The sequence below is a fragment of the Myotis nattereri genome (assembly GCF_964212035.1).
Source record: "Myotis nattereri genome assembly, chromosome: 5".
Classification (NCBI taxonomy): Eukaryota; Metazoa; Chordata; class Mammalia; order Chiroptera; family Vespertilionidae; genus Myotis; species Myotis nattereri.
Window position 1 is genome coordinate 31,239,807 of NC_138080.1, and position 24,930 is coordinate 31,264,736.

General features: G+C 49.8%; 1 protein-coding gene across 1 annotated transcript in view; it reads left to right on the top strand.

Moving 5' to 3' along the window:
• Positions 1 to 1,476: 1,476 nt before the first annotated feature.
• The window catches only part of AP3D1 (adaptor related protein complex 3 subunit delta 1), a 44,769-nt gene continuing 21,315 nt past the window's right edge, over positions 1,477 to 24,930 (top strand). Inside the window, exons 1-9 of the mRNA XM_081091002.1 lie at positions 1,477 to 1,804; positions 13,594 to 13,689; positions 14,432 to 14,512; positions 16,603 to 16,683; positions 18,893 to 19,000; positions 20,604 to 20,733; positions 22,033 to 22,172; positions 22,346 to 22,419; positions 24,312 to 24,361. Coding sequence (XP_080947128.1) covers positions 1,709 to 1,804; positions 13,594 to 13,689; positions 14,432 to 14,512; positions 16,603 to 16,683; positions 18,893 to 19,000; positions 20,604 to 20,733; positions 22,033 to 22,172; positions 22,346 to 22,419; positions 24,312 to 24,361 — 856 coding nt within the window. The 5' untranslated portion in view covers positions 1,477 to 1,708. The remainder of the gene's footprint in view (positions 1,805 to 13,593; positions 13,690 to 14,431; positions 14,513 to 16,602; positions 16,684 to 18,892; positions 19,001 to 20,603; positions 20,734 to 22,032; positions 22,173 to 22,345; positions 22,420 to 24,311; positions 24,362 to 24,930) is intronic.

Here is a 24,930-nt window from a genome sequence, read left to right on the forward strand (position 1 = left end):
GGGTGGATTTTGCTAAAATACAGCTAAAGTAGCTAAAATACAGCTACTTTGAACATTCTTGTCCAAGTCTTTGGTGGGAACAGTAGTGGAATTGCTGGGTCACAGGGTTATACAATTTTAGTTTTAAAAGATACAGCCTAAAAAAAAAAAAAAGATACAGCCAGACAGGTGTCCAATATAGCTGTGTAGTTTTACATTCTTACCTGAAATGTAAGAGACAGATCTGGTTGTTCCACATCCTTTCAGCGCTTGATGTGTGTATGTGTGTGTGTGTGTGTGGGGGGGGGAGTGGCCAGGGAGGGGTGGATGGGAGGAAAAAGGAGACATATGTAATACTTTAAACAATTAAAAAAAAAGAGCAACCCCCCCCCCAAAAAAAAACCCCACACAACACTTGATGTCATTATTCTTTCTAATTTTAGCTATGCTCATAGAGGTACAGAGGTATTTCATTGTGGTTTAAATTTATATTTCCCTAATGACTAATGAGATGGAGCCATATACCCATTGACCATTCAGATGTCTTCTTTTGTGATGAGCATGTTCGTTTTGCCATTTCTCGTGATTTGTAAGAATTTTTGTATCGTTCTTCTTGGTTTTCTGTTTTGTTGAGCCATGTTGTGGCTATAAGTCCATTGTCAGATATATGTATTGCAAATGTCTTATCTCAGTTTGTGGCTTATTTACCCTCTGAATGGTGTATTTGTTGGACTGGCACTGTACGTATCTCGTTACCATTCCTGGCACATGGAAGGCCCTCAGTAAATGTTTGTTGAGCCCTAGCCGGTTTGGCTCAGAGGATAGAGCATTGGCCTGGGGAACAAAGGGTCCGGGTTCCATTCCGGTCAAGGGCAGTACCTTGGCGCGTGCAGGAAGCAATCAATTGATGTGTTTCTCTCACATGATGTCTCTCTGTCTTTTCCTTTCTCTCCCACAATGGAAAAATATCCTCAAGTGAAGATTAACAACAACAAAAAAGTTTGTTGAATGAATGACTGCCTAGTTCTGGGCCATGGTTATACCTGTCCTGTCCATATCACAGGATTTTGTGAGAAGTGCAGGAGATGCAGGATCTGTTCACCGCAGCGTCGGGTTTGCAAGTTTCAGGTAGCGTCAGCTTTTAGAATCAGAAAAAGCAGAGCTGGATTCTTCCCCAGGAACTTGCCAGAGAAGCTCCACGTGGGCGCCCCGCCCACGGCTGTCACTTAGTAAGGAGCAGGATGGGGAGGTTTTTCCTAGGGGCGTGGCTATTGCCCGAAACGGGGAAGTAGGTGGAGCTCCGGAGGACACTGACCAATAAGAGGGAAGAATTCTGAGCCGCGGCGGGCGTGCCTAAGTAGGCTCAGAGGGCGTTGTCCGTGTTTCCATTGGGCGGCCTGGTGTCGCGTAGGAACGTGGTATCTTCATGGAAGGAGGGACTTCCGGGGGCGGGCCGTCGGCCCCGGAGCTTGCTGTCAGCTGACCGGCCACCATCTTGTCCGCCATTTGCAAGTTCCGTGGAGCGTGAGGGGAGGGGAGCGCGGCCTGCCCAGCGGATCCCGCCGCTGCCGCCGCTCCGCCCCGACCGCCGCAGGCCTGGCCTGGTTGCCCGCCCCGCAGTGGCGGCCGGCGGCGCAGCGCTCCGCGGGCGGCAAGGGCGGCCCCTGGGTCCCCGCACGGCACCCGGCATCAGGCCTCCCGGGGCTCCAGCCCGCCGGCCGCCGCCGTTATGGCCCTCAAGATGGTCAAGGGCAGCATCGACCGCATGTTCGACAAGAACTTGCAGGACCTGGTGCGCGGCATCCGCAACCACAAGGAGGAGGAGGTGAGCCGGCCGCGTGGCTGGCCTGGCCCTGCCCGCGACCCCGATCTGCCGGCTGGTCCCGGAGGCTTCCTCCCAGCTTGAGCCCCGCCTGCCCCCGGCCTGGGCGCCGCACACCCGCTCCCTCCCGGAGGCTCAGTTTACCCCCGAGGGCTGAAGGCGGCCCCAGACGAGACCCCGAAGGTCCCCAAGCCGCGGTTCTCCGACACCCCTCCTAGTCCCTTCTGCCTGGGGGGACCTGCCGCGGGGTGGCCTCCCTTTGAGAGCCTCAGTTTACCCGCTTGGTGATGGGGCCCTCCCTCCCCTTCCCGCGGTGACCCCGGAAGAGACTTCGCAGGTCGCCCCGAGCGGCGGCCCTCCAGTCTTGTGTGTCTGGATCACCTGTTCAAAATATACCGAGTCCCTGACCCGCCGCAGGCCTCTTGGTTGAGGGACCCTCCTGTAATCCCTATAGGGTTAGTGCGTGTCCAGATCGCTCCCTGGGGCCGGGCCGGGCCGGGGGGCTGGGAGGGGGCGGGGAAGGTGGGGCCTCCCCCTCGGGAGAGAGACGGCGGCAGCTGGCGTCCGGGCCAAAATAAGGAAGCTGCGGAGGGGTCCTGGAATAGCGAAGCCTAAAAGCCAGGGGGAAGGAAAGGTTTTCCAGAAGTAAAATTGTAGCCGTGGGCATCGTTTCCTCCCCTCTCCCCTTCCCCCCCCCCCCCGCCCCCCAACCTGTGTGACCTAAATTCAGGAGGAATGGGGACAGTTCGTGGCCCCCAGACCTCTGGCTTCATGGAAGAGGCCCAGGCAGGTCCTTACACGTGGGACCTTAAAGAAAGCCCCCGCTTCCCTGGCCAGAGAAAGAGGTGCCCTGCGGAGAGCCGCTGTTGGATATTGTGCAGGTGCCGCTACCAGCTGCCAACCCGCCTTCCAAACAATGGCGCCCAGGAAGCCGGGCGTTGCAGAATAGGAGGTGCAAGGAAGTGGGATTCGCCAGGAGGCAATTGCGCCCTCGGCCCCGGTCCCTCTGCTGGGAGCCCGAGTTTCTGCCTCTGTGGCACTTTTTCAGAAGAGGTGTGATCTCACCGAAATGTGATTAGGTTATTTTCGTTCATCTCCATAACCTCTCACTGTGTTTTGCATCTTGTAGGACATGGCAATGGTTACAAATGGGTGGCTGACTCCTGTCCTGATCTTTCCTTCTGAGTTGAAAGAGTAGTTTAGCTGATTGTCCTTGATTACTGAGCAGTGGCTAAGCAAATCACTGGGCAGTGTCCTGACTCTTGGTTTCTTCATTTGAAATTGGTGGGAATTAATAGCGCCTTCCCCACAGTCTTGGGACCCGTGAAACCGGGGTATTGGTGGAGCTGGTGCTGGAAGTCTTCAAACGTCACAGGTCTCCCAGTGGCCTCTGCCCTGGGCCTGTGGGCAATTCCTGGCAGGACATAGCATCTGGGTGCTGTTGTTTTGCCATCAGAAGATGGTTATGATCTCGAGGTGTCACTTCTGGCGGTTTATCTTTGTCTCTGTAGGAGCGCAGCCCGTGACTGTTGAGTTACTCTCCGTTCCCCCACTCTCTAAAACAGGCTCTTCCCTACCACCCCACCACACCCCAACTGAGACTTCTGACAGGGTGCTTTTCTGCAGCAGAAATAGTTTTCCCAAAAAAGGTTACTTTTTATAATAGATTTTAGCTTAAAACTTCTGCGCAGTATCATAGAAATGAGGTTAGCAGTGACTTTAAAAGCTGCGTGGAAAGGCAGGGTAAGTTAGTGGAGCTTGTATGGAGTTTAGGAGATCTGAGTCTAAGTTCTTGGGCCTGTTTAACTGAGTGACCTAGGGAGACCCCCTAACCGGTTTCTCATCTGTAAAGTGGGGGTAACGTTGCCTCCTCTCCTTGACGGTGCTTACAAGGAAGCAGTGAATATCATAATGCAGGCTTCTGTGAGCACCAGAGCACCCCATGAAGTCATGTACCTGGCTATTTCCAGGCCTCAACCTGTGACCCTTTAGTGCGTTATGAATTCAATTTAATGGGTTATGCTTTAAAAAAGGACAAGAAACTAGAAAACCCCAGACTTTATGTACAGAGAATAATTGTTGTTTCTTGAAACTTTTATTTCAGTTTATGATATTCAGTGTGTATATGTGTGTATGTATTGGATTACCAGGGAAAACATATTTCTTAAAACAAGTCCCAAAAATAGGCCTGATTTACACATTTCTGGATGCTTAAATTTATTATCCTTAAGATACAGCAAGGATAGCCAAAACCGGTTTGGTTCAGTGGATAGAGCGTCGGCCTGCGGACTGAAAGGTCCCGGGTTCGATTCCGGTCAAGGGCATGTACCTGGGTTGTGGGCACATCCCCAGTAGGAGATGTGCAGGAGGCAGCTGATCGATGTTTCTCTCTCATCGATGTTTCCAACTCTCTATCTCTCTCCCTTCCTCTCTGTAAAAAATCAATAAAATATATTAAAAAAAAAAAAGATACAGCAAGGATAATGTTGGCAGGTAGGGGAAATCCACTTGTGAATGTTCTTGCTTCTAAAAGTTGGATATGACTAGGAAAAAACCCAGTTGACTTAAGGTTTTATTTTCATGGGCACTTTTCATAATTTGGGGGAAACTTTTTCTTTTAATCTTTATAAAATTATACCTATAACTTTTTGTAATAAGCTCAGTGTTTATTAGGTAAAAGGGGACAAGACAACACTTCTCCCTGTAAATCAGTTTGTGTCTACGTTAAGATTTTTCTCTGCATAGAAATTGTGGGTGTTTCTGAGTGTAGGTTACGAGTCTGTGTGCTTGCCTGTGGGTGGAACAGTCTCTGACAGCTTTCTGTGAGAGCATGGGAAGACCCTCCATCCGTTTATTTAGCCAGCCCCCTTGGGTGGGCATTAAGTGGTTCCAGTTGTTTGCTGTTTGGGGCTGCAGTTCACTCCTCCGTTGGGCACAAGCTCTGCATGTACCCCTCAGTGTTTGGGTGGAATAGGTTTTGGCAAGCATTGCACTTGCATCTATTGCTTTGCTGCCTGGGGCTGAGTACCCAGTGACTAGCCATCCTCCCTTCACCTTTGCTTTGGATTTGGTTTAGACCTGTCTCCTGGAAGCTCCCTGTCCTTCCCAAGACTCCTGAACCCTCCCTCTGTGCCCCTTGGTAGCCCTAGAGCTGCCGTCTCTAAGACCTCAGCTACTGCGCTGAGTTGACTAGGGGCCCAGCTTCGAAGCCCATCACCTTGTGCTCCAGAGGCCATGCTGCCATTCCCAGCTGGTGACTGTGCAGGGCCACTGAGGCAGGTGACTGGTCTTGCCGACCTTTCCTTAGCTGCTTCCATCCAGCCTTTCCTCCCTGGCCCTTCACTCGGCCAGATCCACACAGCCTACTCCCGGCTCCCTCTTTTTTCCTCTCCCAGGAGTTGTCCTCAACAATATCTAGGCACATTTAACCCCATCTTGGGGTCAGCTACTACTGGGCGGGGGTGGGGGAGCCTGGATTTCTGCCCATGTTTACTGACCTGGTTTCTTGTTATCAACTTTCAAAGCCCACACTGACACTCGAGCCTCCCTGAGGAATGCCTCTCCTTTTGCCTCCATCCTCACAGCCAGCAGCACAGCCGCATCTATCTCTCTGGTTCTGACCCCCCCCCCCCCCCCCGCCTCCTTATAAGGACCCCTGTGATCACACTGGGGCCTGTGGGGTATCCAGGGCCCTCCCCATCTCCTAAGCTAGAACAGGCTGGGATGTTCTCCCTGGAGCTTCTGGAAGGACCAGCTCTGTCACACCTGTCTTGTTGCAGCAGCTGCAGGAGACTCACACTGACCAACTCGCTGGCTTTTGAGTCTTAACCTCCTTCCCCCAGTCAGCTCCACGCAGCCACTGCTCCTCCAGCCTAAGCCCCTGAAGTGGTGCAGTCACACACACATTGCCCCACGCCACACCCCCTCGTCCCTCTGAACCACGGTAGCCTCCAGCTGCTCTTCTGCCACCATCTTATCTTACTCACTACCTTGAACAACACCAGCCCTGGGCTGTACCCACTTGTGCCAGTTATGGAATAAGTCCTGGAGATGTAATTATAACATAGGGAATAGAGTCAAATGTTAACTAGACTTATGGGGTGATCACTTTGTAAAGTATGTAAATGTTGAATCACTATATTGTACACCTGAAACTAATGTATTACTGTATGTCAATTAGAATTAAAAATAAATCCAGAATAATAACAACAAAACCCCACAAGATATTTCTAAATTTTTTTTAAAAAGTCCATCTCACAGATGGAGCCACTCCCAGAACAGGGCCCTGAGTACCACTGCAGACCTTTTGGTGGTCTTCCTGTTTCACAAGGGCCCCCTCAGCCTTCTGCACGCTCCTCAAACTACCCACCCCTCTTACCCATGCACTTTTCCCAGTTTCCCCAAGAGCACGGCCATTTGTGGCTCTTCATATTGTTGCTGCTCCCCCAAACCTATGGGTCCCTGTGTCCTTGCACTGTATGTCCTGGCTCTAGGGCAGTGGTTCATACTGGGAGCTTCTGCCTGGGGGGACACTGGGCGATGTTGGGAATGTAGCTGTAGAGCTTGCCAGCACCTTGGAGTCCACTCAGGGCTCAGTAAAAACAGACTCTCTGGGCCTTGACCTGAGAGATCCTGACCACTCGTCCATGGAGAGCCCTGGAGTCTGGATCTTTTAAAAAGTGCCCCAGGGAGCTCTCCTGAGCAGCCAGGGTTGAAATGGTTATTTTATTACAGCCCTGAGGGGTTCATCTATGAAGGATATTTGTATCCTGTGTTTCAGATTAAGTTCTGTCACAATAAAAACAATGCCGATTTGCCCTGTGGCAAAGTGCGAATGGCATGGGACAGCTTGAGGTGTTAGAGAACTGTAACCATGTTTGCACCTCTGGTTTCTTCTAAAAAATGTCAGTGATAAAAAGCCATTTATCTTAAACTTTAAAATAATTCTAATTTATGTTTTTACATAATTTTCTGGATCTAAATTATGTCTGTATATCCTGACCATTTTTTTTCCTCTTGTCAAAGGAGGAGTAATATTTTTCTTTCTGTCAACAATGCTGTATAGAAATAAAAGATTAATATAATCATTTCTTCCCACATTCACTTTAGCTTTACATAACTGTTTTAGATAAATGTTTAGCACTCTTAAGTGAGTATAAAGCAGATTATTTATTTATTTTTTGTTAATCCTCACTTGATATTTTTTCTTTAAAAAAATTTTTTTAATAAGTTTTTATTGATTTCAGAGAGGAAGGGAAAGGGAGAGAGATAGAACCATCAATGATGAGAGAGAATCATTGATTGGTGCTTCCTGCACGTCTCCTGTTAGGGATTGGGCCCACAACCCAGGCATGTGCCCTTGACTGGGATTGAACCTGGGACCCTTCAGTCTGCAGGCCAGCACTATCCACTGAGCCAAACTGGCTAGGGCTTGATATTTTCCCCATTGCTTTTTTCAGAGCGTGGAAGAGGTGGGAGGGAAAGAGAGAGAAAGAAACATCGATGTTAGACACATGGACTGGTTGCTTCCCTCACGTGCCCCAAACGGGGACGGGGAATGAACCCACAACCAAGGTACGTGCCCTACATCCAGAATCGAACTCGAAACCCTTCAGTGCACAGACCAATGCTCTAACCAATAGGCCAGGCCTATTTTCCATATTTTATGACCTTTTCCTTTATTTCCCTGTGTGGAGGAACCATGATCCTGTGTACCTGTTTTATACCTAAAAATAAGGTTCAGGCAGAGTTTTCCTGAACATCAGCCACTTTCTGTGGGTCTCTTTGTTTTCCTTGTGAGTGTTTTGAGGTGCAGGGATAGATGTAATGGGGCTCTGTTCTACCTAAGGGGATATAATCTTGGGTAGAGAATTCTGAGTCAGCAGTGTTTTCTACTCTTCTTGTGGCCTCCATTGTTTCTAATGAGAAATTGGCAGAGATTGCCCGGCCAGCGAGGCTCAGTGGTTGAGCATCGACCTATGAGCCAGATCATGGTTTGATTCCCGGTCAGGGCACATGCCCGGGTTGCGGGCTTGATTCCCAATGTGGGGCACACAGGAGGCAGCCGGTCAATGATTCTCTCATCATTGATGTTTCTATCTCTTCCTCTCTGAAATCAATAAATTTTTTTTTTAAATTGGCAGAAATTTATCTTCTGTATGTACCATGTCATTTTCCTCTGGCTGCTTTTAAGATTTTTCTCTATCTTCAGTTTTTGGCAGGTTGACCATGATATGCCTGGGTGTGGTTTTCTTTTCTGTTTCCTGTCTGGGGTGCTGAGTTTCTTGAACCTGGACGTGTATGTCTTTCACCAAATTTCAGAAGGTTTCAGCCATTAGTTTTTCAATTATTTTCTCTGTCTCATCCTTTCCATTCCTGTGACCCCAGTTATCCATATATTTCACCTTTTGACATTGTCCCTGAGAGCTTTGTTTATCTCCCTCCAAAAAAAACTTTTTCTGTGACTGGCTGACTCCTGTGGTTCCACCTTTAAATTTGCTAACTCTTTCATCTCCATTTTGCTCTCCAGCATCTCTCCACTTGGAAGTTACAGAAATACCTGTCAATACCGTAAAATCCTGGAATGAAAGATTCTAAAGTTCTAAGCTATGCTACATCTGTGATTTACAAATAATAAAGTTCTACAAGTTAGGATTTCTGAATGATTTTGATAGAAATTTATTAAGAACCAGAACATCAAACCCTAAAAAATTTTCAGTTTTCACCCCAATTGAGTTTTCGAAAAGCTGTTAATTTGTTGACAGGCTCAGTCCACATAGGTGCTTGTTGCTGCCACTAATGGAGTTCATCAGAAGGACAGAAATTTGTATGCTAGATGCGCCAGGCTCTTCCATGCAACTGACTGAAGTGCTCTTCTCTTATTTTTCCCCTTATATATTAAATAGAAGTAAATGCACATGTGGTAAGAAACTTTAATGGTATGGGAAAATTTAAAATAATAAGCAAATATCAGAAAATCTGATGTTTTCAAAATCACTAAGAAGTCATAGGAATAATTTACAGGCTGAAGTCAACCTTGGAAATCTCTATCCGAAAATAATTCTCAGGCCTCTGGAATCGTGTTGATTATATATATACACATACACACATACTAGAAGGCCCATGCATGAAATTTTTGCACAGGTAGGGTTCCTAGGCCTGGCCAGCAATCAGGACCAATTGGGGCCCTCCTTCGTTCTGTGCCGCCCCCTGGTGGTCAGCGCACGTCATAGCGAGTGATCGAACTCCCAAGAGGACACTTTGCATATTAGCCTTTTATATATATATATAAATTGATTTCAGAGAGGAAGGGAGAGAGAGAGAATCATCAATGATGAGAATCATTGATTGGCTGCCTCTTGCATGCCCCCTACTGAGGATCGAGCCCGCACCCGGGCATGTGCCCTTGATTGGAATCGAACCTGGGACCCTTCAGTCCGCAGGCCAACGCTCTATCCACTGAGCCAAATCAGCTAATGCCTGTGTTGTTTTTCTTATACATTAACCTCTGTTGCAGAGGAAAGCTATTGCAGTCTACTCCTTTAAAGAAAAATTACAAAAGCGACATGCACACTCTACTCAGAGCAAGTCCACACAACACCTCGGGCTTCATGGATCTGGTCCTGGCTCCAGACAGTCCCTGGTATCATCCAAGGGCAGGTGGCAGCTTAACTGAGCCCTTCCTGAAGCCTCATATCCTCCTGGCCAGCTGCATGTCCTTTGGGAAGAGAGTAACATGGCCAGCATGTAGAGAGAGGAGATAGACATCCTCAAAGAGATGTATTAGAGGTGCCTCTGTTGCCTCTTGTAAGGCCAAGAGGGGCTGGGCTTGCCAATTGAAGTCCACACCATGTATTAACTCATATTTCTCTTGCCAGGCAGCTGAGGGGGTTCTTCCTTAACACTAGGTATGTGCTCTTCTGAAGATTTTGGATCTCCTTCAGACCCAACCAGATGTCTCTGGTGACCAGCTCAAAGGAAGGAAGTGCCTGAGGAGGTGCCCTGCCACTGTGTGGGGGTGGAGGGCAGTGGTCTTATGAACCTCCTTGGGGCTTCAGGCTTGCGGTCTAGGGATGCTGGTCCATGGCTGATGCGGAGGGTCTTGGCCCTAGGGTACCTTCTCTGCCTTCTAGGTTCTGGGGTAACGACTGGTGTCTGGAGGAGATTTAGGAGCATCCTGGCCATGCGTGCCCGTGTGATAGGTCCCTGAACAACAGAGCTACCTTGGGTTCAAGTGGCCACCCCTCTGGTTATTTTCTGTCACTTTCTCTGCTGAGATTTCCTCTTTTTATTCATTGTGAGTGCATTTTCTTTGTGTTCTATGAGAGCATTGTTACAGTTGCCGAGTTGAAATCTTTGTGTTAATTTCATTATCCTGGTTCTCTCAGGGCCAGCCTTCATTGGTTCTTGTTGAGTGTTCCTGTTTCTTATTTTGAATAATTTTGGATTGAATTGTGGACATTGTAGAGACTGGATTCTGTTGTATTGTCTGAGGATTATTGATTCTGTGGGGAGAAGGGTTTGTTTAGTGGGCAGTTAATTCATCTGGGCTGAAACTACAACTCGGCCGCCCTTACAAGGTCTGTGAAATGCTTATTTTTCTAGCTTTGGCTGGGTTGTGTGGAATGTGCCCATGCGTGCATTGTTAAGGGGTCGGCCAGAGATTTATGTGGGTTTTATATTCAGAATGTGGGAACTACCCCCATCTCTCTCTTCTTTGGGATTTCCCTCTTCACTTTTCAGTGGCCCTGTTCACCCCAAACACTGCTCTGGTTCTTGAAGCCAGTTGGACACAGGTCTCTTCCCTGGATCTTAGCTTCTCTGCATGGCACTCAAGGTAAAAGTGATGGCCCCGCTGCTGTGGCTCAGTGGTTAAGCATCGGCCTATGAGCCAGGAGATCACAGTTCGATCCCTGGTTGGGGCACATGCCCGGGTTGTGGGCTCGATCCCCAATGTGGGGCGTGCAGGAGGCAGCCGATCAGTGACTCTCTCTCATTGATGTTTCTCTCTCTCTCTCTCTCTCCCTCTCCCTTCCTCTCTGAAATCAATAAAAAGTACATTTTTTTAAAAAGAAGAGTATAAAAGCTGTGAAGAACAGGACATTCTCCAGTGCTTTTGCTTGTTCTCCAGTGTGTCTGGATAGCTGATGTAAACAGTATTTGTAGTGGCCTTGGTCTGGTGGGAACTGCTCGGACATTACCGGAAGTGGACCCTACCCCACCCTCCTAAAAGCTGCCATAGGCAGGTGGACCACATTGTGTATTATCAGCCAGTGAATATTTGGGTTGTTTCTACTTTTGGGCTGTCACAGGTTGTATATTAGGGTGCCAGTGTGTGTGTGAGCACCTGTTTCAGTGTTCTTGGGGGTCCACCTGGGAGTGGGCACTGTGCTCACCCTTCTGGGGAGCTACATTGTCTTCTATAACGTCTGCACTATTCACTCCCCATCCACTGTGTGTGGCTGATTTCCCCAACACTTGTGATTGTTGTCTTATTCTTTCCCTTTTAAATCATTAATAATCCTGATCCAGGGGGCAGGAAGGAGTCATTTGTGTGGAGGGACAGGGAGCTGAGGTCCCCTGAGCAGGATTTAGTAATCTGAAGCCCATTGGAAGGATATGGTGACAGTTGTTCCATTGTACCAACTCTTGATCATAAAATATTCATAAAATATTTTGTGGCTGAGGGCACTTGAGTAGTTCTTTGCCCTGTGAGGCTGCTGGTGGCTGAGGGTCTCAGAGTGTGGTCCAAGGTGGCATGTGAATGGCCAGTGTCCCTAGGGCTGCCCTTGAAGAACTGAGCCTGGAGCACGCATGGTAACATGCAGGACATGTGGAACAGGAGCCCATTGTCTGCTATTGCTCTGCGTGCTTTCAGCCCTGTGTCTGGGAGGCAGGCTCTCTAGGTGGTGCAGCAGGGGAACATGGAATCCTGCTGCCAGCTGGACAGCTATTGTTGCTGACGGGCTCCTCATACTTCATGGAGTGCTGGACAGACACATTGTGATCCATGGTGACTGTTCCTTGCCTGGCAGCAAGTTTCAGTTCTGTTTGGGGCTGCCATGGCGTATCTCCTGGGGTGATAGGAGGCTTGTGCCCTGCCGCTCCCAGTGGGTAGGTACATCAGTTGCTCTGGACCTTGTGGATTGGTATAGCTTCTGATCTAACTTTTTTGTGTATTTTTGATTAATCCTTACTTGAGGATATTTTTCCAATGATTTTTAGGGAGAATGGAAGAGAGAGGGAAAGACAGAAACATCGATGTGAGAGAAACACATCGATTGGTTGCCTCTTGCATGAGCCCTGACCAGGGCTGGGGCCGGGGAGGAACCTGAAACCAAGGTACATGCCCTTGACCGGAATCAAACCTGGGACCCTTTGGTCCGCAGGCCGACGCTTTATCCCTCTATCCACTGACCCAAACCAGCTAGGGCCAGGTCTGACCTTTTTGAATGGTGTTTTAGGAGATGTTCTGAGTTAGCAAGGAAACCCAAAAGAATTGAAAACATGTGCACACTAATACCTGTACACAAATGACCACAATAGCACTATTCACAAAAGGCAAAAAGTGAGAAAAATCCAAGTGTCCACGCGGGAATGGATAGAAACAGTGTTATCCTCATGCACATGCTTGCTGCAGCTTGGATGATCCTTGACATCATGCTCAGTGAGAGGCAAGTAAGCCACAGGCAGAGATGCTTAGTCAAGCTTGTGCTGCTTTAGGAGAGGCTGCCCTGATGTGACATGCTCAGAGAGGATGGGGAGCTTGGTGGGGAGGAGCTGGCTGAATGTGCTTGATGCCCAGTTCCTTGGGAGCAACTGGATGCCTGGGTTCCTAAGGGCAGGAGGATCTTCTCACAGCCAATCTTCCCCTAGCCTGGCTCCTATCTGTACCTCCATACTGGTCACAGCCCCAACACAATCTGGCCTACTTATGCTTGACACTGTTCCTGGGCAGCCACAGGGCCTGGCCCATCCTCCCCCTCCCCCACCACTCTTGTTCCATTGCCACTCCCCGGTCCTCCCTGCCCTCAGGAGGAGGATGGTGAAGGAATCAGAGGCATCCTATCCAAATGAAATGGTTTTTTAGGCCCTGGCCGTGTAGCTTAGTTGGTTAGAGCATCATCCTGATACACCAAGGTTTCAGGTCCCCATTTAGGGCACATACAAGAAGCAACCAATGAATTAATAAATAAGTAGAACAATTCGATGTTTCTTTCCCGCTCCCTGTCTCTCTCACTCTCTTTCTCCCCATCCCCTTCTCCTTTCCTCTCTCTATCTAAAATCAATAAATTTAAAAAAAATTTTAAAAAGCCCAGCCAGAGTGGCTTAGCAGGTTGAGTATCATCCTGTGCACCAAAGGTTGCTGGTTCAATCCTGGCCAAGGTACGTGCCTGGGTTGTGGTTTTGGTTCCCGATCAGGGCACGAATAGAAGGCAACCGATTGATGTTTCTCTCTCTTCTCTTCCCCTCCTCTCTCCTTCTCTCACTCCCTCATCATGTCTTCCAGTGAAGATAAAAAAAATATTTAGCAAAAAGAAATGGCTTTTTAAAATTCAGTGGTTTTTAGTATATCAGTCGTGCCACTATCACAAAACCAGTTTTAGGACCTGTGGATCCTCTCTGGATTTCCCTGCTGTGGACTTTTCACATAAATGAAACACTATGTGGCTTTTCACATTAATTAAATGCTCTGTGGCTTTTTGTTTTGGGTCTCCCTTCTTTCTGAAATAATTATTCTTAACTATTTTAGCCAGGCACTCATAATTTCTCAAAGCTTTTTTTCCTTTTAGGCAAAGTATATCTCTCAGTGCATTGATGAAATCAAGCAAGAGCTGAAGCAGGATAACATCGCAGTCAAAGCAAACGCCGTCTGCAAGCTGACGTATGTGAGTGCTCAGGCGGCGCTTCTACACAGTGCCCTTGTCCTGCATCCCTGGTGCTGTTATCAACTCCAGCATCAAGCCATCTATCCCTCCATTTCTCTGCCCACCATCCATTTGTCTGTCCATCCATTTTTCTGTCTGTCCATCCATCCCGCCATCGGTCCATCACCTGTCCACCTGCCAAACATTGATTGATGCCATCAGCTCCAGGCACTGGCCTCCAGCACACAGGGCTAATTCTTAAGAGTCAAGGGAGAGGTGAGCAATGATTATCAGGTGGCACAGAGCATAGTGGAGCCCGGACCCATCTGGCCCAGCTCCCCTTCAGGCCGTGCTGAGGAGCCTGGTGGGTGGAGCTCTGAACCATCCTGGGTGGGTTTTCTGCAGTGTTCCTTGTCTGGCTGTGGTCCCTGGTTGGTGTGGGAGCCTGGGCCATGCACTCCCCCCCCCCCCCTTTCTTGGTCACAGTCATGTAGGTTTCATGAATATCATTGTAGAGAATTTTAACCAATACACAGGATGCTAGGATTTCAGCTACATATGTTCATTATCCTATACTGTTTGTTACTAATCTGTCCCTTTAGTCTTTAATATGAAGATTTAACTGGTCAGGAAAAATGAAATGCCCCAGGTTGTGTGTTGGGTGACCTGCGTGTTCAGAGTGCGAGTGGTATGTGTCCTTTCAAGAGCTGGGATGCTGGATGTTAGGGCTTAGGCTTGTGAGTCACTGTTTCTCTCCCAACAGTTGCAAATGTTGGGATACGACATCAGCTGGGCTGCCTTCAACATCATAGAAGTGATGAGTGCCTCCAAGTTCACGTTCAAGGTGAGCTTGCTTTGGAGCCTGAACCCTGTGGTGATGGGGACTTGGGCAGAGTGGGTCCCTGGTGGAGAAGGGGAATTCCCTGGGCATTCCTGAGGTCCTATGGACAGAGGTTGCACTGTGAAAAAACAAAATAAAAAAATAGTTACCTGTTTCAGTCAAACTAGCCATTCAAACATCACACTTCCAGTTTTTGTCAAATTAATGCTATTTATATAATATTTTCCTTTCAATTTTAAGTAAAATTATGGGTTTATAGGATTGGGTAAGGCTATATATATATGTGTGTGTGTGTGTGTGTGTGTGTGTGTGTATATATATATTTAAATTGATTTCAGAGAGGAAGGGAGAGGGAGAGACAGATAGAAACATCAATGATAAGAGAGATTCATTGATGGGCTGCTTCCTGCATACCCCCTACTGGGAATCGAGCCTGCAACCCTGTCATGTGCCCTGACTGGGAATCGAACCCTGACCTCCTGGTTCATAGGTGAATGCTCAACCACTGAGCCATGCCAGCCAGGCTGGTTATATATTTTTAAATACAAATTAAAATGAATTCATTACTCTTCAAGAAAACAAGCACTGATTATGTCACCCAGAGGCCATCACTCATCACATTGTCAGGTGCTCTCAGTCATTTTCTGAGGGATACTACTCGTGAGCAATTTGGGACACTGTTTTCTTCTCACTTGATATCTCTCTATATAAAAGCCTAAGCGACTGGTTGCTATGACATGCACTGACCACGAGGGGACAGTCAACTCGGGCAGATGGAAAGAGAAACAGGCAATCGAGTCTGTGAAAGATCACAAGCAGGTGGGGCAGAGCAGCAGTTTGCATTGGGAGGCCAGGCCATCAGCTCAAATTCCACCGATCCAGAGGCGCGGCACCCCTGACCCCCGTCAACCCCTCCGGCTGCATCTTCCCCGGGCAGCCGGGATCGAGGGACAGAGGGAGGGAAAAAAGAGACCACGAACTCCATCCCTAGTGCTCGCCTGCTCCTATCAGACCGGACCCACCCCAGGACTTGCAGGACGGCGTGCAGCTACCGCTACTCCCCAGTCTACCCCGGGTGCCCCTTGGGCACCCACTCCACTTCTTCGAGCCTCAGTCACCCCTAGCGAGGCTGTGGAAGCTCTGTCCTAGGGACCCACTTCTCCATAGCTAGGTGTGGCAGACCAGGAGATGCGAGAGGGGGCAGACGCTCAATGGGCTGGGATGAGTGGTAGCGGCTCCTCTCCGGCCGTCTGCTGCTTCACGCACTACTACATCCCTTGGGGGATGTTGGATGCCAGTTTCAGCCCAATCCCTTCAGGCCATGCTGAGGGACCCCACCTTGCACGAATCCATGCACCAGGCCTCTAGTTGTAACATAAACATGTCTCCTGTTTTAGTACATATTCTTTTTTTTTTTTTTTAAAATATATTTTATTGATTTTTTACAGAGAGGAAGGGAGAGAGATAGAGAGTTAGAAACATCGATGAGAGAGAAACATCGATCAGCTGCCTCCTGCACATCTCCTACTGGGGATATGCCCGCAACCCAGGTACATGCCCTTGACCGGAATCGAACCCAGGACCTTTCAGTCCGCAGGCCGACGCTCTATCCACTGAGCCAAACCGGTTTCGGCCTGCTGGCTACTCTTGAAATGAAATGCCACACTTGCGAAAATTGTGGTGGTGCTCTGCATATGTCTTAAAGCATCATATGCATGTGTGAGTGGGACAAGGTAGCTGCGTCAGCCTGGCTGAGAGATTTGAATCCTAAGAAAACCAGTGCTTAGGATGACTTACTGCATGAGATCATAAAAGCAATTCCTGGCTGACAAGTGAAAAGTTGGCGTTAGTAACAGGACTCCATGGTTTGGCGAACCTTAAAAGAGCATCGTATTTCAAAGACCATATACTCCCTCTGGAGTTTTAAAGACTCCCAGCTTGGTTTTTGAATGGCTTCCCTGTGCCCACCCACCTGTGACCCCCAGGCCAAGGGCTGCTTGGTGCCAAGATCAGGCGAAGGGCTGGGAGCCTCCAGGAATACTGCATGGTCCCCTTGTCTCACCTCTGATGCCTTCTTTTGTTCAATTCAACAGCGCATTGGCTACCTTGCTGCTTCCCAGTGCTTTCATGAGGGGACCGATGTCATCATGCTGACTACAAACCAGATTCGCAAGGTAGGTTGCCCTTCCCATAGGCGCATGGTCCTCTCGGCTCTGTGGCTAGGTCCCTTCGGGTCCCTACACGAATGTCTGTCCTCCAGCGCTGGTCTCCCTGTCACTTACGGGAGATTAGACAGCACGAAGGTCAGCGAGCCCTCACTGTCCCAGTCCTCCTGTCGAGCAGAGTCTCCTGCCCTTGGCCACGTCGTTCCCGAGGTAACACCCACACATGGCAGCGCAGGTCTGCCTTTTGGCCTGGGCCAGGGGGAGAGGCGGAAGCTTGCTGGACTGCCTCTTGTTTTTATTTCTTGGCGTTGGAGGGCTCCTTTCACGGTCACTCTTCTCTCCAGTCCTGTCCCTCTTGCAGGAGTGCCTGTTGAGGTTGCATGCCCTTCCCAGTATGCTGGTTTCCCGCCAGTCATACTATGTTTATATTTCAGTTGCGTCTAAGTTTGTTTTGAAATGAGCTTTGAAGGCCATTGAGTGAAAAAATGTCCTCCTTAGCCCCAGTACTTTGAACATCTTTTGTTTCCTGTGGTCAGAGGGGGTGTCACCCTGTCCTGGCCCCAGACCACACATTGGAGGCAGTAGCCCTAGGCTCTCAGTGACTCTGGTCCAGGTCTAAGAATGTCCTCACCCATGAGCTCTGGTCATCCCACATGGTGACCTAAGAATGGGCTCTTGGGTGGATACTGTGAGCAGGCAGGTTGGCTGTGCTGGCACTAGCTAGGTACTGGTGCTGGCACGGATAAGATGTGTGTCTGAGAACTTAACTGCTCCACGCGCAGTTCTTGAAGGCTTGGGGGATAGGGAGGATGCGTGGCTGTGGGCCAGGTTGTGCAGCAGTGCTGGGTATCAGTTGCCATGGGGTGGTGAGGGCCGAGCTTAACTGGTAGTGGCCTTGGAGAGGAGGAGGGGAAGGACTGAGGAAGCATTCTGGGTGTAGGGTGTTGGGACAGTAAATGGGAGGGTTGCAGGAGGGTGGAGGGGCTCTGGGTACCCAACACCAGCCCACCTGCTGAGGCCCAGTTTTGGTTTTCCTGCTGGCCCTCTCTGCAAATCCTTGCCACCTTGATTTAGACAGAGATTTGTCACTGATTCACATTAAGATGTGTTAGAGACATGTCGCCTAGATCCGCTCTGTTGGGGAGATGGCCCAAGCCTAAGAATGTCCTCATAATAAAGCAGATGATATAGTAACATCTGGGCTGGTGACTTTAACCACCACCACTGCCCCCTCTGCCTGTTGTCATCTCAGCCTCACTCACAGCGTCCTCTCTTTAAGCAGCCACAGCCCTGTCTGCCACTGCCATTCCTCTCCATTCATATCCCCAATGTTGGCAGTCCCTGTGCATGCTGTTTTAAATGAACCTGAGACAGACTTGCCCACCAGTGTCCTCTTCACAATCCTCCATTTTTGAGAAGCCCTGTGGCATTTCCCCATAGTGTCCACCCTCTGCTTGGCCCTTTGTGAATCACTCTGAGATGGAAAGTCCGCCAGCCAGGGACCGAGTTCTGTACAGTGAGTTCTTATGTGTTTTTATCTCGTCAGCCTTGGCTGGAGTGGATTTTAAAAGCCAGTAATTTTTATATTATTAGCATAGTCTAGAAGCTCAACTCAGCCCCAGCATCAGTATTGTTTTTTACCACATATGCACGTATAAACTGTTTTGAGAGGTTCCTTAGAAGATGTCTCCACAAAAACAAGTTTGTGATATAAAAAGAATACTTTCCTAATGTTGACATGAGGCACTTCTGCGGTTGGTCTTAGAACTAGAGATTGAGGGCAGCAGGTGAGTGACATTGTGGGGCGTGGGGTTAGGCATGTGCTCTTCCTTGTGGCTGGTTTTCCTGTTCACCTCGAGGATGAGGCATAGGTCTAACCTTCTGCTTTGGGGAGGGGCCCAGAGGAATGGTCCCTGGCAATTGAAGGGGAGACACCCCAATGGAGGTAGAAGGGCTCCCAGTGGGTGGGACTGGCTGGCCACACCATCTCATCCGCCCTGGGTTCACAGGCAGGGAGCTCATTCCTAATCACATCCCTGGGACATGGGGCTGTGCCAGGAGTGAGGTGCAACCCTCCTCTTATACCTGTCCCAGGGCTTCTCTCAATGACCGTGAGGAACTGGCTGCTCTGTGTTACTCCTTGGGATGGCGGGGGACAGGGGGTCCTGGGTGATGCACGATTGGCGCCTGCCCCTAACCCTTCTTCCTTTCTTTCCAGGACCTGAGCAGCCCCAGCCAATACGACACTGGGGTTGCACTGACTGGACTGTCCTGTTTTGTTACCCCAGATCTTGCCAGAGACTTGGCCAACGACATCATGACACTGGTGAGTTTGTGAGTGTGCAATTTGAAATGCACGGATGCCTGGAAAATCGAGGCTGAATCATCACACTAAGAACACTCAGGCATGTGGAAATAGGTCTGGATCCCTGGGATAAGAGGGGGAAACTGAGTCACTGTCTTCGTCGCCGTCATCTGGTGGCCACTATCATTCTCAAGTTCTTTCTTCACCTCCTTTGAAATAGTTCTGCTTGGGGAAGGGGTGTGTGTCGCTGGCAGGTGAGGTCTAGCTGAGGGTGTTCTCCCTCGAGATCAGGTTGTGACCTGACAGTTACTCTCTTATTGAGGTATAGGTGATGGTATCGGTTGTCTCAACAAGCAGTGAGGTCAGGGTTATCTTCTTCCTTCTAATGCCCTTCTTCCCCTAATGCCATTTGTTTCTGTCTGTTTACAGTTTGACTTCTCACGGTTTATTTGATCTGAAAGGCATAACCCCAACCAGTTCTGATCTTTGGGGTGTCTGGAAGTTCATTCTAAATATGGATGGCTTCCTAGAAATCATGGCCCTCAGAGACACTAACTGTGCACTAGGTCTCCAACTGTGTGTATGTGTGCGTGTGCGCACTTCTTTTGATCATGTTAATGCCACATGGAGGGTAATTCTGGCCTTACACAGTCAGCCTGTTTGCTGTGCTTGCTGGTGGGCAGGTCTCAGCTCATGACCTCAAGGACTGTCAGTGCAGTCAGCTTCTAGATCAGGGGCCAGCCCACCACAGCCATCTGTTGTAAATCCTTGTACCTGTACATGGCCCTGCCATTCATTTACTCGGTATCTATAGTGCGTTCAGAGCTCAAAGGCAGAACTAAGTAGTTGGACAGAGACCTTATGGCCCACCAAGCCAAAAATATTGACTGTTTGGTGCTTTTGGAAAGTGTGCTGACTCAGACTAGGTGACAGCAGTATGATCCCACAGAGGGGTGTTAGTGAGTTGCTTATGGTGCACGTTGGTGCCAGGTCATGGGGGTCTGGGACAGCTTTCTTAGGGGGGTGCTCCCAGGGGCCTTGACAGGTGACGAGTGTGCCCACCTGGGGCCAAGAGGCCTTCATGGCTGCAACACAGTCCCAGGAGGACAGAGCTCCAGGGCTGTGGAATGTGGGGGCACAGAGCAGACTGAGGCCCCGCTGAAGGGAATCTGGAACGTCCCTCAGCATCCTGGTCTAGGGATAGGTCTTGGCAGCCTGGATAACCTGAGGCCAACATTGATGGGCAGGCTCTCTTTCCAGTGTGAACTTCTTTTCACCTTCTCTGCCCCCATCTCCCCACCGAGTCCATGGAGGAGGGTCTCGGCCTCTGGAGGGCAAGCCTAGGGTCATGGACACAGGGAGACAGGTTTTCGTCCCACTCGGCACACTGTTGTGTGATACCTGGGCTTGAAGGTTGGAAGCTAGAGAGAGGGTTTTCCTTTGGGAAATGGAGGTGAGGTACGGGCAGGCATAGGACGTGAGCAGGGCAGTGTAAGAGGTGAACATGCAGGTGTGGGAAGGTAAGTCATGGGTAGGAGGTGTGGCAGGTGAGCAGTGCAGGTGTACAGGGCAGGTGCACAGGATGTAGTGCCGAGAGAAGCCTGATGGCCCTCTGCTCCCACAGATGTCACACACCAAGCCGTACATCCGGAAGAAGGCTGTGCTGATCATGTACAAGGTGTTCCTGAAGTACCCTGAGTCTCTACGCCCTGCCTTCCCCCGCTTGAAAGAAAAGCTGGAGGACCCTGACCCTGGTTTGTTGATTTGAGATAAGATGAGGATTGTACTGGGTTATGGCATTTTTCTAGTATCTACAACAGTGATGGTGAACCTATGACACACGTGTCAGAGGTGACATGCGAACTCATTTTTTTGGTTGATTTTTCTTTGTTAAATGGCATTTAAATATATAAAATAAATATCAAAAATATAAATCTTTGTTTTACTATGGTTGCAAATATCAAAAAATTTCTATAGGTGACACGGCACCAGAGTTAAGTTAGGGTTTTTCAAAATGCTGACACGCCGAGCTCTAAAGGTTCGCCATCACTGCCCTAGACACTCACAGACACCAACACCCTGGGCAGGGGCATGTCTGTCTGTCTGCATATTAATAGTCATGCGTTTATTACAATACCTCGACTCCCATCCTACAGCAGGGGGCTATTCCAGCCTTCATTCCTCCCATTTCTTTCTCGTTTCTTCCGTGTCTGGGCTGAGCAGGTTCAAACTAGCTTCTCTAAATCCACTGTGGGTTCCGATGCGTCTCGGGGAATCTGCTGTGCATCACAGAGAATTAATAGATGCAGAAACATCTGGCTGGAGAAGTAGCAGCCAAGGCAGCAGACATGGTGGGCTAGGGGCGAGAGTGGTTGCCGTCAGGTGGAGGGGAGTACAGTCACTTCGTGTGGTGTGCATCTTGTTCTGGGGGTTACTTTGATCCTACAGGGACCCACCTCACAGCCTTGGGTCCTCTCCTCTGGGGAGCAGTGGTGGTCAGAGCCCCAAGAGGTTGGGGTTTTGAGCATTGCCCACAGGTGATGGCTGCAGTGCCAGGCTTAAGCGGGAACCCTGCACACAGAATGGCCAGCCTGCCTAGGACCCCATCCCTTAGTGATGAGGACCTCTGTTATGTAAAGTGCCAAGGTCCAAGAAGGCCTCAACGTATTGTTTGCTGGTTCTGAAGAAATAACCTGGAGGACTGACTGAGAAAGACAGGAGTTTATTAGGACTTGTGTCTGCACCAGGGGTAGCCAGCTGGTGGAGTCTCCACAGCACAAGCTTTTGCAGCACAGGGTTGTAGAGAGCACAGGAAACAGAGCAAACAGGACATGCGGGGTAGACATGCTTGTGCACGAGCTGTGTGAGAGAAGAACGTCAGCTGTTTACAACCCGGGTCACATTTGAGAGCAGTTTCTTTTTGGCCCTTCCCGATTGCGGGGCTGGCCAGGACAGATGGCCTTCGTTACATTCCCACACGTTGGGAGGGGGAGCTGGATCTTGGGAAGGGGCCATCTGCTCCTCACATATGCTCAACCCCTCTGATCTCACAGGGGTCCAGTCGGCGGCAGTCAATGTCATCTGTGAGCTGGCCAGACGCAACCCCAAAAACTACCTTTCCCTGGCCCCGCTATTCTTCAAGCTGATGACCTCCTCGACAAACAATTGGGTCCTCATTAAAATCATCAAACTTGTAAGTATCCCCAACTTTCCTTCTTCTCATGTGTGGAAAGGCCATGAGGGTGTCCTGGGAGCTCTACAGTGCTGGGATGGGGGCGGGTTGGAGTTGGTCAGCATGGTCGTGTGGAGTCCTTGATGTGCCTGTCCTGCTCTTGCTGCCTGTGACCTGGACCTCTCATCCCCTAGTTTGGTGCTCTGACCCCCTTGGAGCCGAGGTTGGGCAAGAAGCTGATCGAGCCTCTCACCAACCTGATCCACAGGTGAGCCCGGGGGCCTGTCCCCGGTAACACACACACACACACACACACACACACACACACCTGTCCTTGGCCCACCTGCTGTGGGCAAGCCTGTGCTCCCTGGGAAGCTGTCGGCATGTGGGAGGGGTGAACCCAAGGAAAGTCTTGGATGGAAAAGCAAACACACACATTATGACTTTGCTGCAGACGAAAAACTTGTTACCTGCTGGCCCTCCTGGGTCCAGGCTGGGCTGGCTTTCCCTCATTCCGTTTTTAAAACAGCACAGACAAAGGAAAATGAAGAAAGGTACTCACTCAGCCTCTTGGTCATAGTGGACTTTGGCAATCATGGCGAAGGCCTTAAATGATCATGTTGTTATTAGTTCGTCTGTTGTTAGATTGTGCTCTAAGAGCTGCCATGCCACTTAAGATGCCTGCAGTTGAATCGTGGGGGCCAAATGGCACGTGGCTCAGTAGATCTGCTGCCAGGGTCCCCCAGTGAGGCAGATGTGGGCAGCGGGAGGAACTAGAGCCATGAGGTCACTTTCTCTGGGAAGTGATAGTGGTGAGGGCTCCAAGGGGTTTGGGTTTGAGCTGTGCCCACAGGTGATGCATGTGCTCAATGCCAGGCATAAGCAGGGTCTCTGCACACTGAATGGTCAGCCTGCTGAAGATCCCTACCTCCTCCCCCACCCCCGTATTGATGAGAAGCCCTCTGATCTTACAGGGATCCAGTCGGTGGTAGTCAGAGTCCCCATGCTCTTTGTTTGGGGGTTGTTTTTTGTCTCCCCAGTTGGCTGCCTGTTTGGGTTTGTGTCTGTGTATTAGGTAGATCTGCATCGACTCCCAATCTCTAGTGTAGGACATTGTCAGATTCTGTTTCTGATTGGCCCTGAGTACCCTGTTTGGGCTATCAGCAATCCATAGCTTGTGGCTCCCTCTACCGGGGCTGGATGCCTTTTCCCCACATTCATCTGAGCCACATGCTCCTCCCCATGAGGTCCAGGCCTCAAGACATCCTCTGGGCTTCAGGCTACTGGTACATAAACCAATCAGATGTTCCAAGATAATTAGGTACAACGGGTGTCTGGGCTTGGGGCTTTGGGAGTTTTATATAAATAACCAATCATGGAGTTTACCTCATAGCTGTGGTTTTCAGAGATTTTTGCGCAAGGAGCCATCAGTCGTGTGCCTGGGGATGTGGACTGGCTCTGAGTGTCCCTGCTCCAGGAACATGTGGCCTCCATACTCTGGGGTTTGGGTGATTAGGCTGGAGAGCATCACTTGTGAGAATATCAGCTGAGTAGATGCACTTGGTCCCCACCTTAGTTGTAGGTCTGGGCTATGCTCACATTTCTCTAGGTGCCCTGGGGGGATGTTAGGGCTTCTATGATCTGCCTGTCTGTGTGGGGCCATGTGTGACTGCCCCTCAGGCTCCTCCGTCAGAGTAGAACCAGGCAGTGGTGTTCTGACTGGTAGAATTGTCTTTGTGCTGCCAGAGCAAGTGGGGAATTTGACTTTCCCTCATGGATGTTGCACAGGTGGAAGGTTAAGGGAATAGGCTCCTGTGGAGGGAGTGCTGCAGGTTGTCTGTGGGATGAGATGCTCTTGTCCTTCAGAGCATCTGATGACTGAGATGAGAGAGCAGCCTCTGGGCTTCACAGACCAGGCAGAGATACCAGATGCCAGGAGCCTGGACAAGAGCCAGAACTGCCACCCTAGCCCACCTTGGAGCAGGGAAAGGGGGGGATTGGGCCAAAGGCCGGAGCCATATCCGATGTGACTTTCCGACTTGAGTTGTCATGGACCCATTGCTGACATGACCATATTTTTCAGACGCAGTGCACTGGGGTCCTCTTGTGTCTCACAGAATAGCTCATCACTGTTCTCACGCCTCTTTGTTCCTTCTCCAGCACATCCGCCATGTCCCTTCTCTACGAATGTGTGAACACCGTCATCGCAGGTAAGAACCACAGTTACCTGGTTCTGAAACAGATGGCTGTCCATAGTGAGAGGCCCTACCCCACTACCACCTCATGGGATCTCACGTGGGGACAAGAGAGTGCCCATCCTGGTGATGGGGCCTGGGATGGGCTGGTCCCCGATGGCCGTCCCCAGCCCCCGCCAGTGTATACAAGGTCACCTGGAGTTGCAGATTCCCAACCTTCTCCACCCGATTCCCACCTGCTCTCAGTGCTATATGTTTACTCCATCTCTGAACCATTCCCAGCCCCACGGGAAGTGTCACAACCAGAGTCCACTGCCCTCACCGGCTTCAGTGTCCAATCCTGCTATTTTTGTCCCATCCATTACAGTCGCACTCTGTAGGCACTTAGGTGTAGGAATCCACAACACAGACTTTGTGCAATGCAATCATGGCTGCTCCTCAGAAGGTCTTCCGAGAAGCCATTTGTCAGGGTCAGGACTTGGCCCAGGGCCACACAGAACACTGCTAGTGGGTGTCACACCATTGAGAACTTACAGTCTCTCTCCCCCGTGTATCTGTTGGAACTCAAGTTGTTACTCCCGGGC